This window comes from Carcharodon carcharias, chromosome 19 (assembly GCF_017639515.1).
Source record: "Carcharodon carcharias isolate sCarCar2 chromosome 19, sCarCar2.pri, whole genome shotgun sequence".
NCBI lineage: Eukaryota > Metazoa > Chordata > Chondrichthyes > Lamniformes > Lamnidae > Carcharodon > Carcharodon carcharias.
Genome location: NC_054485.1, coordinates 4051261 through 4063337, shown reverse-complemented (window position 1 = coordinate 4063337; position 12077 = coordinate 4051261). Strand labels below are relative to the sequence as shown.

The following is a 12077-nucleotide window of genomic DNA, read 5'->3' as shown; positions in this document are numbered from 1 at the left end:
TATTTTTTTAAAACTGTGCAGGGTTCTTACTGAAACAGATTCACAGGAGTCTGCTGTTGACTTTTTAACAAAATGATAAAATATTTATTGCACAAGAAATATTAACTATATTACACTAGACAACAAAAAGGTTGGAAAGATTTCAACATGGACACCCAGAAAAAAAATATTTAAACTCACGCTATCCCTTTTATCCCAGCAATACCCTTACAGACCTATCACTCCAGTGAAGAAGTACATTATTCCTACACCAAGGTTAGAGCTGGCTCAGTTGTAAAAAGGTTTCTTTTCCAGTCAAATTCTGAACATTGACTAGAAGTCCTTCCACAATTGGTCTCTCCCTTGAGATATCCAGAAAACTCACTCTAAACTCTCTATTACTTTAACTTTAGAGCAATACATATGAGTTCCTTAAACTCATTTCCTTAGTAGTCGAGCATCATTTCCAGCCAGAGAGAGTCTTGGACATTTGCTGTCTTCACTCTGCGGTATACAAACACCAACTGAACTAGGATCTGCCTTTCTGTCTCTCCCTGTCTCTCTCTGATCCCCTGTTGTTAGGTAACAGCAGTTTTCTCCTCCATTTTATGTGTTTTCACTTCCCTAAACTACTAATCCCCTGGTAACCTATCTTTTCACTGTAAGAGTTGTAAAACCTCATTAAAAAGCATGTATATAAACAGGGCTTGGAGACTTCCCAGCTCCATCTCAAAAAAGAACTCTAAAATGAAACCAAACCCAGGCTTCACCTTTCTTAACAAACAAATTTTTTAAAGTATAAATTAAACATAAAATTATATATTGTTCCTAACACCCACAAATACAAATATAACTTACTTAAAACTATATCTAGCTCCTAACATTGTCAAAAGCCCTCACCTGGCACTCCCAACCTGGCCGGCTCCTTTGCGGAGATAAGCATCTCCTACTCCTCCACACTCTTCATGGAGTCAGGCCAGATTTTTGAAGGGTCATGGTTCACACCCCCCCCCCCCAGAGGTGATGTGACTGCATTAGGGGGCCTTTTAAAAGGTAAATTCAAAAGGTCTCCCTCATGGACCCTATGTCAAGCTATGGCACTTTGATGCCCATTGACCCATTGTAGACTGTTTAGAGCCAATGAGATGTGACAGTAGGATGTATATAAAAAAACGCCAAAAAAGTAATTCATTCATAACTTTCTCCTGCGTTGAAAGGAATGTCATGTTGCTACGAGCTAATAAAAGGATCAATCATTCAGGCCCTTTAAAGTATTAATAACAAAACTCTTGAAACCATTTAACCTTGTGTAAACAATCATTGTGCAATTGACAGCAGAGATCAGAGAGCCTGAGCTGTCAGTCAAACAATGTTTTCTCGGGAGCACAGAAGTTTTACAACTCTAATGGTTGTCAGGGCTCACTGCAGGGTTCTTTGCTTCTATACAGTGTAGAGTGGGTCAATGGGCATGGAAATGTCATAGCTTGGCAATGGGGCATGAGGGGCCATGGTGGGGAGGAGGGGTGGAAGGGCAGAGCTTGGCATAGGGGGCACGAGGGGTCATAGGAGGCAGGTGGGGGCAGCGTGAGATGGCATTGATGGGGCATAGGGAATGTTTGCAGGGTGAGGGATGTGAGGAATGAGGGTTGGATGGCCAAAGTGTTTATATTTTATACAAAGTCCCACAGCACCAAGGCGGGTCTCTCAAACAGCCCATCTCTGCATCAGGCAGCCCCTGTGGCTTCCAGAAGCTTCTCTCCAGGTCGGCTGGCCCGACTCCAGCTGGCACTAGCACCCCAGCAATGAAGATCCCATACTCTTGGGCACCTTCTCCCGAGGTGAGAGGGGTAAACAAGGAATGTTCCCAACTGCCGCTACCCACCTTGAGGATGAAAGTCCAGGCCATTGTTAGCAACTGGTTAAATACTGGAGCAGAGACTGAAGCAAAGGGTTTTCCTGTTAATAAGTTTAATTAAAAATAAGGCAACATAAGGAAAAATCAGAGCTTTCTGAAAAATAGTGATCAGAAAACTAGTCCTCCTAGTCAGGAAAGGATTGTGGTGCAAAGCAATAACAGGAAAGGAGTAAAACATATTAAAAAAAAACACAAGCCAAAAATGTAATCCTATCAACATTCATGACTCATATAATTTGTATGACTTGTAAGGGGAACACATGGGGTCAATTGGGAGAAATTCCTTCTGCTGGTTGGGGAGGGAAAGACTAGGGGGCATAGTCTGAAAATTAGAGTCAACCCTTTCAGTAGTGAAATCACAAAACACTTCTTCATACAAAGAATGATAGAAGTTTGGAACTCCCTTCCACAAGTGACAATTGATGCTATCCCAATTGTTAAATTTAAATCTGAGATTGATAGATTTTTGTTGTCCAAGGGTATTAAGGGAAAAGGGGTAAAGGTGGGTATAAGGAGTTAGATTGCAGATTAGCCATGATCTCATTGAATGGAGGAACAAGCTCAAAGTGTTAAATGGTCTCCTCCTGTTCCTATGTTGCTATGAATTAGAATATTACAAAGCTTCAAAATTCTCACTATTATGAATTTGGCACAAACCCTTTTTATCTGTTTTTTTTAACTTGAACTGGTTCATTCCTACCCACTGTGGCTCTGGCTGTGCAGCACCTGCAATATTTAAATAGTATCTCAATGTCCCAATGCTGCTAATTATCATGAACCCCCTTTCACTGAATCTATCCTGCTGCTGGTGCCTGCTTTTTAAACAGGAGAATTTGGACTACGGTTGAGAATCGGGTAGGAAGGTTAACTGCTGGAGGAGTGGAGCTGGCCAAACTCCAGGAGCTGCAGCTGATTGGATTTCATTGGACTGCTGTTGCTCGGGGCACTATGTGTGTTAAGAAGGAAACTAACCAGGGGGTGAGCCCAGGGGAATGTATGACCTACTTACAAGACATGCTCCTCCTCCACCCCAATCCTAGCCTGAACAGGGATTTACATTTACAGGTCTATATGCAATAATATACAGTGCGGGAAAGGAAAAATCATTAACTTAGAGAGAATGTTACTGCAACCCAGTTTCTATATTTAACATATATTTCTTTGCATCTGTACTTGTGAGTTTAAAATTGGTAATAAAGGTGAGGCTGATGACTGGTTTGGAATTTTAATGATTTAGCTCAAAGAACTACAGAGCATGTTTTTCTGCATACTGACATTTTTGGTGTCACAGTAAAACATTCTCCTTCATTTTTGCTCTCAGGGGGCTGATTGCCTTTGTGTTATTTATTAAATCATAGGGAAGAATTTTCCGGTCAGCGATCGGGGGGGGCGGGGCCAGCTCGCCGACGCGTAAAATGACGCGTCAGTTAGATTTTCAGTTCGACAGACGCGCAGCCGAGCCGGCTGCATTCCCGCCAAACTGTCAAAAGTCAATTAAGGCCTGTTAAAAATGAATTGAAACAGTTAAATGAGTTGCCTGTCCAACCTTAAGGTTGGTGGCAGGCGAGGAGCCCAGGCGGCCTCTGCATTTTTTATGAAGCTTCATCCACGGGCGGGATGAAGTTTCATGAAGTGTTTCAAAATTCAATAAAAATTATTTTAAACATTCATTGACATGTCCCAACTCATCACATGAGGGGACATGTTCTAAAAGCTTTAGACATGTTCTAAAAGTTTTTATTTCCTTTATTTAAATTCTTAGAAATTTTTAAAAGTTAAATTTTTTAATTTTTTAAAATTTTAATTTTTTTATTTTAAATTTTTAAAAATTTTTAAAGTTTTAAAGTTTTAAAATTTTAAAATTTAAAAAAATTTTAGACATGTTCTAAAAGTTTATATTTCCTTTATTTAAATTTTAGAACCTTAAACAGAACTCCCTGTGGCACCTCTGTGCCTCAGGGAGGTTTCTGCGCTCTTTTGAGCCCACTCACAAAAGGCCCTGGAGCAGGGAAACACCCCCCACCGACCCCCCCGCACAGGCAGCACTCAGCGCTTCCGGGCGAGTGTCACGCTGGGCGGGCCTTAATTGGCCCCGCCCACCTAAAATGGCAGTGCAGACCCGATTGGGGGGCGCCGATTGGTTTTGCACTCTCCCCTCCCCACCCCCAGTCATGGGGGAAAATTCAGCCCATAAAGTTTTACAGGTAGTGAAACCAGCACTTCTGATGATGCTGGGATCAATAACTAATGGAATATGAAAGTGATCCCTTTCTTTATACCTTTTAAAGGTGTTGTTTCCCTCCTGATTTGGTAGTAGCTATCCCAGTGACTGCGTTTTTAATATAGGGAATATGATAGACTTCCTGGGAATGTTGTGGTCTGTGCAAAAAGGAATATGTAGTTCACTTAGGGATGTTCAATCAGGGATGTTCACTCAGGGATGCAGGATCAGAGGAGGCCATTTAGCCCATCAAGCCTGTTCCATCATTCAGTGAGATCATGGCTGACCCGTGGCCTAACCTCATACATCCCACTTTGGTTCATATCCCTTAATATCTTTGGCCAAGAAAAAAATTACCACCCTCAGCTGGTTGTGGAAGAGAGTTCCAAATTTCTACCAGTTATTGTGTGTTTCCTCATTTCGCCCCTGAGAGGTCTGGCTCTTAAGTTTTATGCCCCATAGCCCTAGACTCCCCAACCAGTTGAAAATAGTTTCTCCTAATCCGCCCTACCTGTTCCCCTTAATATCTTCAAAACATATAATCTTTTAACATTCTAAATTCCAATGAATACAAATCTAGTTTGATTAACCTCTTCCAGTCGCATAACTCTTGGAGTCCAATATCATTCTATATACAGAGGAAATGTAAATATTGGCTCAATGTTTGGCTGTGATTCGCAGGCATTCATTTTGCTGCCAGTTGCTACCTCTGGGAGAAGGTATATTACAAGCTGTGGACTAGTTGAAGCTATCCTAAACTTGAACTAACAATACTAATAATCACCAAGTGCTGAGAGATTACGACAGTAGGTTTTACACATGAGAAAGTGCTGGTACCTTGACCACAGTGGAGTTATAGTGACATTTATGTGACCAAGCTGTTTTTGTTCAATTTTGTCAGATTTGTCATTTGGAAGAAGGCAAAACCTACATATTCCGTGTACTGGCATTCAATTCAGCTGGAACTGGTCTACCATCATTGCCATCTGACCCTGTTCGAACTGAAACCAAACCAGGTATGGCATCTTTCTGAATGGTTAGAGTAACTAATTTCCACAGGAGTTTGCACCAATCACTGAAACAACAATGTACTGGAGTATTTGTTCCTATCACAGTGGCATGAAATGGAGGAACGCAAACAGCAGTGGGGTTGGAATCTGAGCAGATCCAGGTTTCACCAAACGCTACTTGGGCTGGGATTAAGTAACTAGGGGTTTTGGGATTAGTGGCTCCACTGGTAGCTCTGTCGGACCTGATCGTCAGAAAATTGTGGGTTCAAATCCCACTCCTGAACCCTAAGCACAAAAATCAAAACTGACATTCCAGTGGAGTGCTGCAATGTCTTTTGAATGAGCCATGGGCCAGAATCTTTGGCTCAGCAAGCGGGGGTGGGGCCCGCTTGCCAACACGTAAAATGACATGTGGTGATGACAGGCGTGCATCCCGACGTTACCACGCCCGCTGAACTGCCAAAGGCCATTTAAAAACTAATTAAACCACTTAACATAGCTGCCCGTCTAACCTTAAGGTTGGTGGGCAGACGAAGCGCTCAGGAGACCTCCACGGGCAGGATGAGGTTTCATGAATGATTTATAAGTGAAATAAAGATTTTCATTAAAATTCATAGACATGTCCCACCTCATTTGACACTTTCACATGAGGGGACATGTCCTAAATTTTTTTTCTTTATTAAAATTTTTGAAACTCTAACTAAATCTCCCTGAGGCAGCTCTGTGCCTCAGGGAGATTTCTGTGTTCTTTTGTGCAAATGCACCACAGGCCCTGACTCAGCCTCCTCCCCCATTCGCACAGGGAGCGCTCAGCACTTCCAGCTTCATGTCACGCCGGGCTGGCCTTAATTGGCCCACCCACGTAAAATGGCATAAAATTCTCCCCATGAAATACAGTCTACTCTCCATATACTTGAAGTCATCAGAAACTCTGCTGCTCGAGTCTTAACTTGCAGGAACTCCAGTTCCCCTATCACCCCTGCGCTCGCTAACCTGCACTGGCTCCTAGTCAAGCAACATCTTGACCTTAAAATTCTCATCCTTGTTTTTAAATCCCTCCATGGTCTTGCTTCTCCCTATTGCTGTAATCTCTTCCAACCCCAATTCTGGCCTTTTGTGCATTCCCGATTATAATTATCCCACCATTGTTGGCCGTGCCTTCTGCTGTTTAGGCCCCAAGCTCTGGAATGATCTCACTACACCACTCCAGCTCTCTACGTTGCTTTCCTCTGTCTAAGATATTCCTTAAAACCTAGCTCTTTGACCAAGCTTTTCTTCATCTGCTTGTCCTCTCCCCATGTGACTCAGTGTCATGCATTATTTTCTAATGCTCCTGTGAAGCGCCTTGGGAAGTTTCATTTCATTAAAGGCGCTATATAAATATAAGTTGTTGTTATTAAAGCGAGGCCCTGTCTGGCCTCTAAGTTTGATGTAAAAGATCCAATGGCATTATTTGGAGGAAGAGCAGGAACGTTCACCCCAGTGTCCTAGTAAATATCAATCCCTCAGTCAACATCACAAAAACAGATTATCTGGTCATTATCATATCGCTGTTTGTGGGAGTTTGCTGTGCACAATTTGGCTGGCATGTTGCCTAAATTACAACAGTGCCATTCACTTCAAACATACTTCATTCACTGTAAAGTGCTTTGCCATGTTGTGTAGAAAGGTACTGTGCATAGACAAGCTTTTCTTCCTTAAGATGGAATTGCACTCCTAAAGTTTGCAGAGAAAATCATGAGAGTTATAGCCTCTGTGTATTTAGTACAAAAAAAACTGGTACTTTCATTCCACATAACTGAAGGACTGTTCCAACCTAGCCTAATTAACAAGCGACTGGAAAGAGACTAATATTAATCTAGATTTATACCACACTAAACTGCAAGTCATCCTGTATACATTGTAAAGCTAATAAGTAATGCAGGTGGAACTATTGTGTATATAAACATGACATGAGGCAGTTGTGTTATTTTCTGCAGGCACCACAGAGATAAATGTCGGTGTGGATGAAGATGGAAATATTTTCCTGGCACTGCAGAACTCTGAGGCCACCGATGCACCAAAGTTTATTTGGTCCAAGGACTACCAAGAAATTACAACCCCTGAGAGAGTGCGGATTGAAACAACAGAAGACATGTAAGAATCTGGAACATTCTGGAACTTCAGTCTTAGAATGAACTATGAACAATCGTCAACAATGCAGTAATTAAGTTGCCCTCATTACTCTCGTTCAGTCCTTGCCTCAGATTCCAGTGTTGATGGGTGTTTAAAAGTGAGCCAAGTTACGAATGCTCTATTCTTCATCCAGTATTAGAAAATTTCAATGATGAGGAGAGTTAGTCTCGAAATCTGGAAATCTGAGAGGGAAATGTTCAGTTTTGAATTGTTTTATTATCATTTGCAGTCTCTCCTCATTTAGTTATCATTTTCCAGCCTCCTCATGTTAACAGCATTTTACTTTCCACTTCCTGACCCTACATTTATCTTAAAGTGTGAACTATTTTGGTTGCCTTAGAAGATTTTTAGCACAAGCAAAGAAAAAATGACATGAGGAAGAAACTCGTACTTGTTAACCGGAAAGTAATTTTTAAAGTTATTTTCCAGTGCTGTCCGGATCACCAGGTAACAGCCCGTAAATTCAGGGAATCAATTCCTAACCTTATTGGAGGTGCCTGAGATCCATTCGCTTGCTCTACCAGCTAAAGGAATCCTGAGGGTTAAGTTGATTAAAATCTCTATTTTAAAAGGAGATCATTCTCTAACAGACTGTGTTATTGCAGTTGTGAGAAATATGAATTGTTTTGAAGAGAAACTATGTAGTTATTTAAAGAATAAACTCTGCATTCTGCTAATGTGGGTGGCCAGTTAAATGAATTGTGTGGGTAATTGTTATCAAGCGTACGTGGCTGCAATTGTTTCTAAGTACTGAATAGTTTAATTGCTGGTGTCCTTTATTGGGGACTCAGCTGAGCATATTAATAGTCTTTGAGCCTGGAGTTGCTGTGGTTCTCAATGTCCTGTAGTTTAACCTAAAGGAAAGTTTGTTTTTCCCCCCTAACTGCAATGTACTAGTGACTTCACAAACATCATAGAAAGATTTGCTCTGATTCTAGCAAATAAGGCATATTTTTTCGAAATCTCTATTATTTAACTGGAAAAAGTCAATATGGAAAAATTTCCAGCTTTGTTTCCACTGTCAGTCAACACACAATGACCAGAGGGAATTTACTCCAGCTCCCCCCACCCCCACATTTTGCTCCTGAAGCCCAAGACTTGTTTATTAATTTCCTGCGAATCAAATGTTCACTTTGACTTATTTTAGGCATTTTTCTGCCTCTATCTAATTGCACAGGAGCATTTCTAAAACATTGTCCTGGCAATCGCTGATTAGAAAATGTAATAAATCTGGGGCAGCTTTGCCAAACTAGAGAGCTGCGAACGTTGACATGAATGTCTCTTTTTCCAGATCTAAACTGATCCTGATTGACCCCTCAGAAGAGGATTTAGGTACTTACTCTGTCATAGTAACCGGAACTGATGGTGTTTCCTCTAGTCATACTTTAACAGATGAAGGTAAACCGTTACCTCAAACCTTATAAAAGCCAAATTAGCCACTCTTGTTAACTTTAAGTCTAAGATTTAAAACTTTTTTTCAGAGCTCCAGAGTTTAAAGAAACTGAGCCATCGAAAAAGAAACCCACGTACGTATTCCCTACTGTTACTTGTCTATTGTTGAATATATCTCTCTTCTTGTAACATCCTGTTGTTTGAGGGTTACTGATCATGGCTTATGCCACAATATTTTTAAGGGGCAAGAAGAGATAGGCCCCAAGAACTATCCCAACTGTTATGGGCATTGACTCTACACCATACTCTGGCCATCTAGCGTATGTATGAAAGAGCGCACTTTGACAGTTGGGGAATCCCTCCCCCTCCGCACAGGAAGTGCATAGCACTTCCCGTCGGGCAGCCCGCTGGGTGGGCCTTAATTGGCCCGCCCACTCAAAATGGCAGCGGGGCCCGTTTCGATGGCGGTGATAGGCTGCCCGCCCACCTGCCCATCAAGGGCAAAATTCTGCCCAATGTCTTTTGAATGAAATGTCAAACTGAGGCCTCCTCTGCTCTCTTAGATGGACATAAATGATCCTATGATGTTGTTTTGAAGAAGAGCAGGTGAGTTATCCTGATGTGCTGGCCAATAGTCATCCCTCAATCAACATCACAAAACCAGATTATCTCCACATTATCACGTAGTGGGAGCTTGCTGTGTGCAAATTGGCCACTGCCTTTCTGACATTACAACAGTGACTACTCTTCAAAGTACTTCATTGGCTGCAAAGCACTTTGGGGTGTTCTGTAGTCATGAAAGGCAAATCTTTCTTTGAGAAAAAGTGTTCATAAAAAAAGTTGAAAATCTACGGCAACAGTGTGCAAAAGTTTGAATTTGACCACTAAGTCTTAGGTTCATTTTCTTGGCTTGCCTATTTTGTTTTATAATGAAGAGATCTTATATGAAGTAGAAAGATCCACTGCAATCCTTAAAAACATCTGCCAAGATGCTCCATTGAGAATGAAACTACACAGTAACCATGGGCTGTTGACTGTACTTTGCATTTTAACAAATGTGATTTAAAGGGCAGCTTTAGATGTCATGACCTACAATTATGAAAACACAAGGCCTGTTTATCAGGCACTAAATGGCCCACTAACTCTCCAACATGGCAGTAGGCAGCACATGTTCATCATGAGCCAGTCCTTAAAGTGATCTGACAATTGTTAGGCAACAACCAGTAAAGTCATCGTCTACAATATATTTACTTGAGTGTGGAGCCAGGAGGAGCAGGAGGGTCACCCCCAACCCTGGGTTCAAAGCATGCGAGCCACTGCCTGGCACTGCTCCCCCTGCCCCAAATCACCACCATAACCTCTCAAAAATGTGCATCTTCAAATTACTAGTGCAATACCTTTTCTTTATTCCTTTAATTTAGAGAGTAAGATGAGATTGGATTGCATTCTTTGCCATTAAACTAATTTGTGTAACCCCAAGTCTTCGACCTTCTGAAGCGGCTGTTAAGTTACATTTAATTAGAATTATAGAATGGTTACAGCACAGGAAACCATTCAGCCCATCAAGCCCAAGCAAAAGCAATTTAGCTAGTCCCACTCCCCCGCCATTCCCCCATAGCCTTGCAATTTTTTCCCTTCTCATCCAGTTCCCTTTTGAAATCTGTGATTGAGTCTCCCTCCACCCCCTTCTCGCCAGATTATAACTGCTCGCTAAAAAAGTGTTTCCTCATGTTGCTTTTGCTTTTTCTAACACTCACTTTAAACCCTTGTCCTCTGGTTCTCAATCTTCTGCTAATGAGAACAATTTCTCTCCGTCTACTCTGTCCAGAGTTTGGACCCCTCATGATTTTAAGCACCTCCATCAAATCTCCTCTCAACTTTCTCTTCCCTAAGGAGAATGGCCACAGCTTCTTCAATCTATCCACATAACTCCTCAAGATTAATCTTTCACTGTAAATCCTAAGTTTTTTGGTCACGTGCAATAAATAAACAGACACATGGGCCAGAATTTTCCGGCTGCCCTCAATGGGTCCAACAAGCCTTTGAAATCTCTGTTCACATCAGCAGGGCCAGGAGATCCTGCCGGTGTGACGGGCTGGAAAATTCCGGCCATGGGGGTTTATGATTGGCTTAGTAACTATTCTGTAACATTTTAATGGACATTCCAACGTGCTGATTAACGTACGCCTAAATTTTTCGGTCGGCAGGTATGCACATTTCACGGGCCCAGGAGCAGACAGGAAATGGACCGCTGGCTGTGACCGGCCCCCCAACTGCAAATTTCACACTGGCTGGCCGATTAACAGCCAGTCAGCGTGAAACACGCTCTGAGAAATGCTCAGCGCTGCCAGGGTTTGGGTGGAGGGAGCAGGAAGAAAGCGGGTGCTGATGTAAGTGAGGGTGCTGGGTGAGCGCTCCGAGAGAGCTCCCCCAAAGGCAGACAGCTGCTCCAGGGAGCTGCCGACCCCCGCACAGAATAAAGGAAAATGACAAAACTGCTGCAAAATATCTCCGTGCAGCGCAATCAAGCAGCTGAAAGCATGCCTCATAAAAAAATCATTACCCAGATATCCCTTATCATTTTGTTTCCACCCCCCCCCCCCCCCCCCAGAGATTTTATCCCAACCCTGGATCAAGGTTTGAGCAAAACTGTGAACGCCGCCTGGGAGAATGGTCCATCCGCCAACTGTGGAGGGGCTACATAAAATCGCTGCTGACTGCATCATTAATGGGCTTAATTTTGCCCCCTTGATTGTTGGCGAGCGCGCTTCCGACTGCCGCGCGTGCCTGCTGAGTGAAATATCGCAAGCGTGCGTGATGCCATCAGGACGCTCGCCCGACCATCATCTCGGGCTATTTTCACTCCCGCTCAGGCCGGGTACGCGCCCGCCTGCGGGACTTCAAACTTTGGCCACAAACTTTCAGTTTCGTCGATGCGCATTCGAAACGCTAGTTGGCGCTCCTCGTTGTAACAAAAAGTCAGGAGCTCTCCATCAATAACGTGGGATTTGTGACTGAGCGCAAATGTTTAAGCTACGTTTTGTTACGTGCCTTGACCTCACTCTGAAGACGTGAAAATGTTTATCAATATAAATATTAAGAAAAGTACCTTCACATTTCAAATGTCACACTTAAAAGGATTTAAATGCATTAATGAAAAGGAAGTAACGCAGTTTTTTTTCTGACCTGGAGCTGGAAATTTAAAAGCAGCTTCAAATCCCCAATCTTTCACCAGCAGGCAGCAATTAAAATCAGATTCCCCTCAAGCTCTGTTTACTTACGGTATTTATAGACTTCGTATCTTAAAAAAAAAGCCTACTTAAATACAAATCCGTCTTACTTGCAAAATAATAAGTGGTGTGCTCCTGTTATTGATTGTTAGCAA

General features: G+C 42.4%; 1 protein-coding gene across 1 annotated transcript in view; it reads left to right on the top strand.

The window, feature by feature from the left end:
* myom3 (myomesin 3) overlaps positions 1-12077 on the top strand; it is a 99269-nt gene that overhangs the window by 51503 nt on the left and 35689 nt on the right. The window contains exons 19-24 of the mRNA XM_041213196.1: positions 200-255; positions 3428-3446; positions 5017-5131; positions 7105-7261; positions 8592-8698; positions 8782-8826. Of these exons, the coding sequence (XP_041069130.1) occupies positions 200-255; positions 3428-3446; positions 5017-5131; positions 7105-7261; positions 8592-8698; positions 8782-8826 (499 nt within the window). The remainder of the gene's footprint in view (positions 1-199; positions 256-3427; positions 3447-5016; positions 5132-7104; positions 7262-8591; positions 8699-8781; positions 8827-12077) is intronic.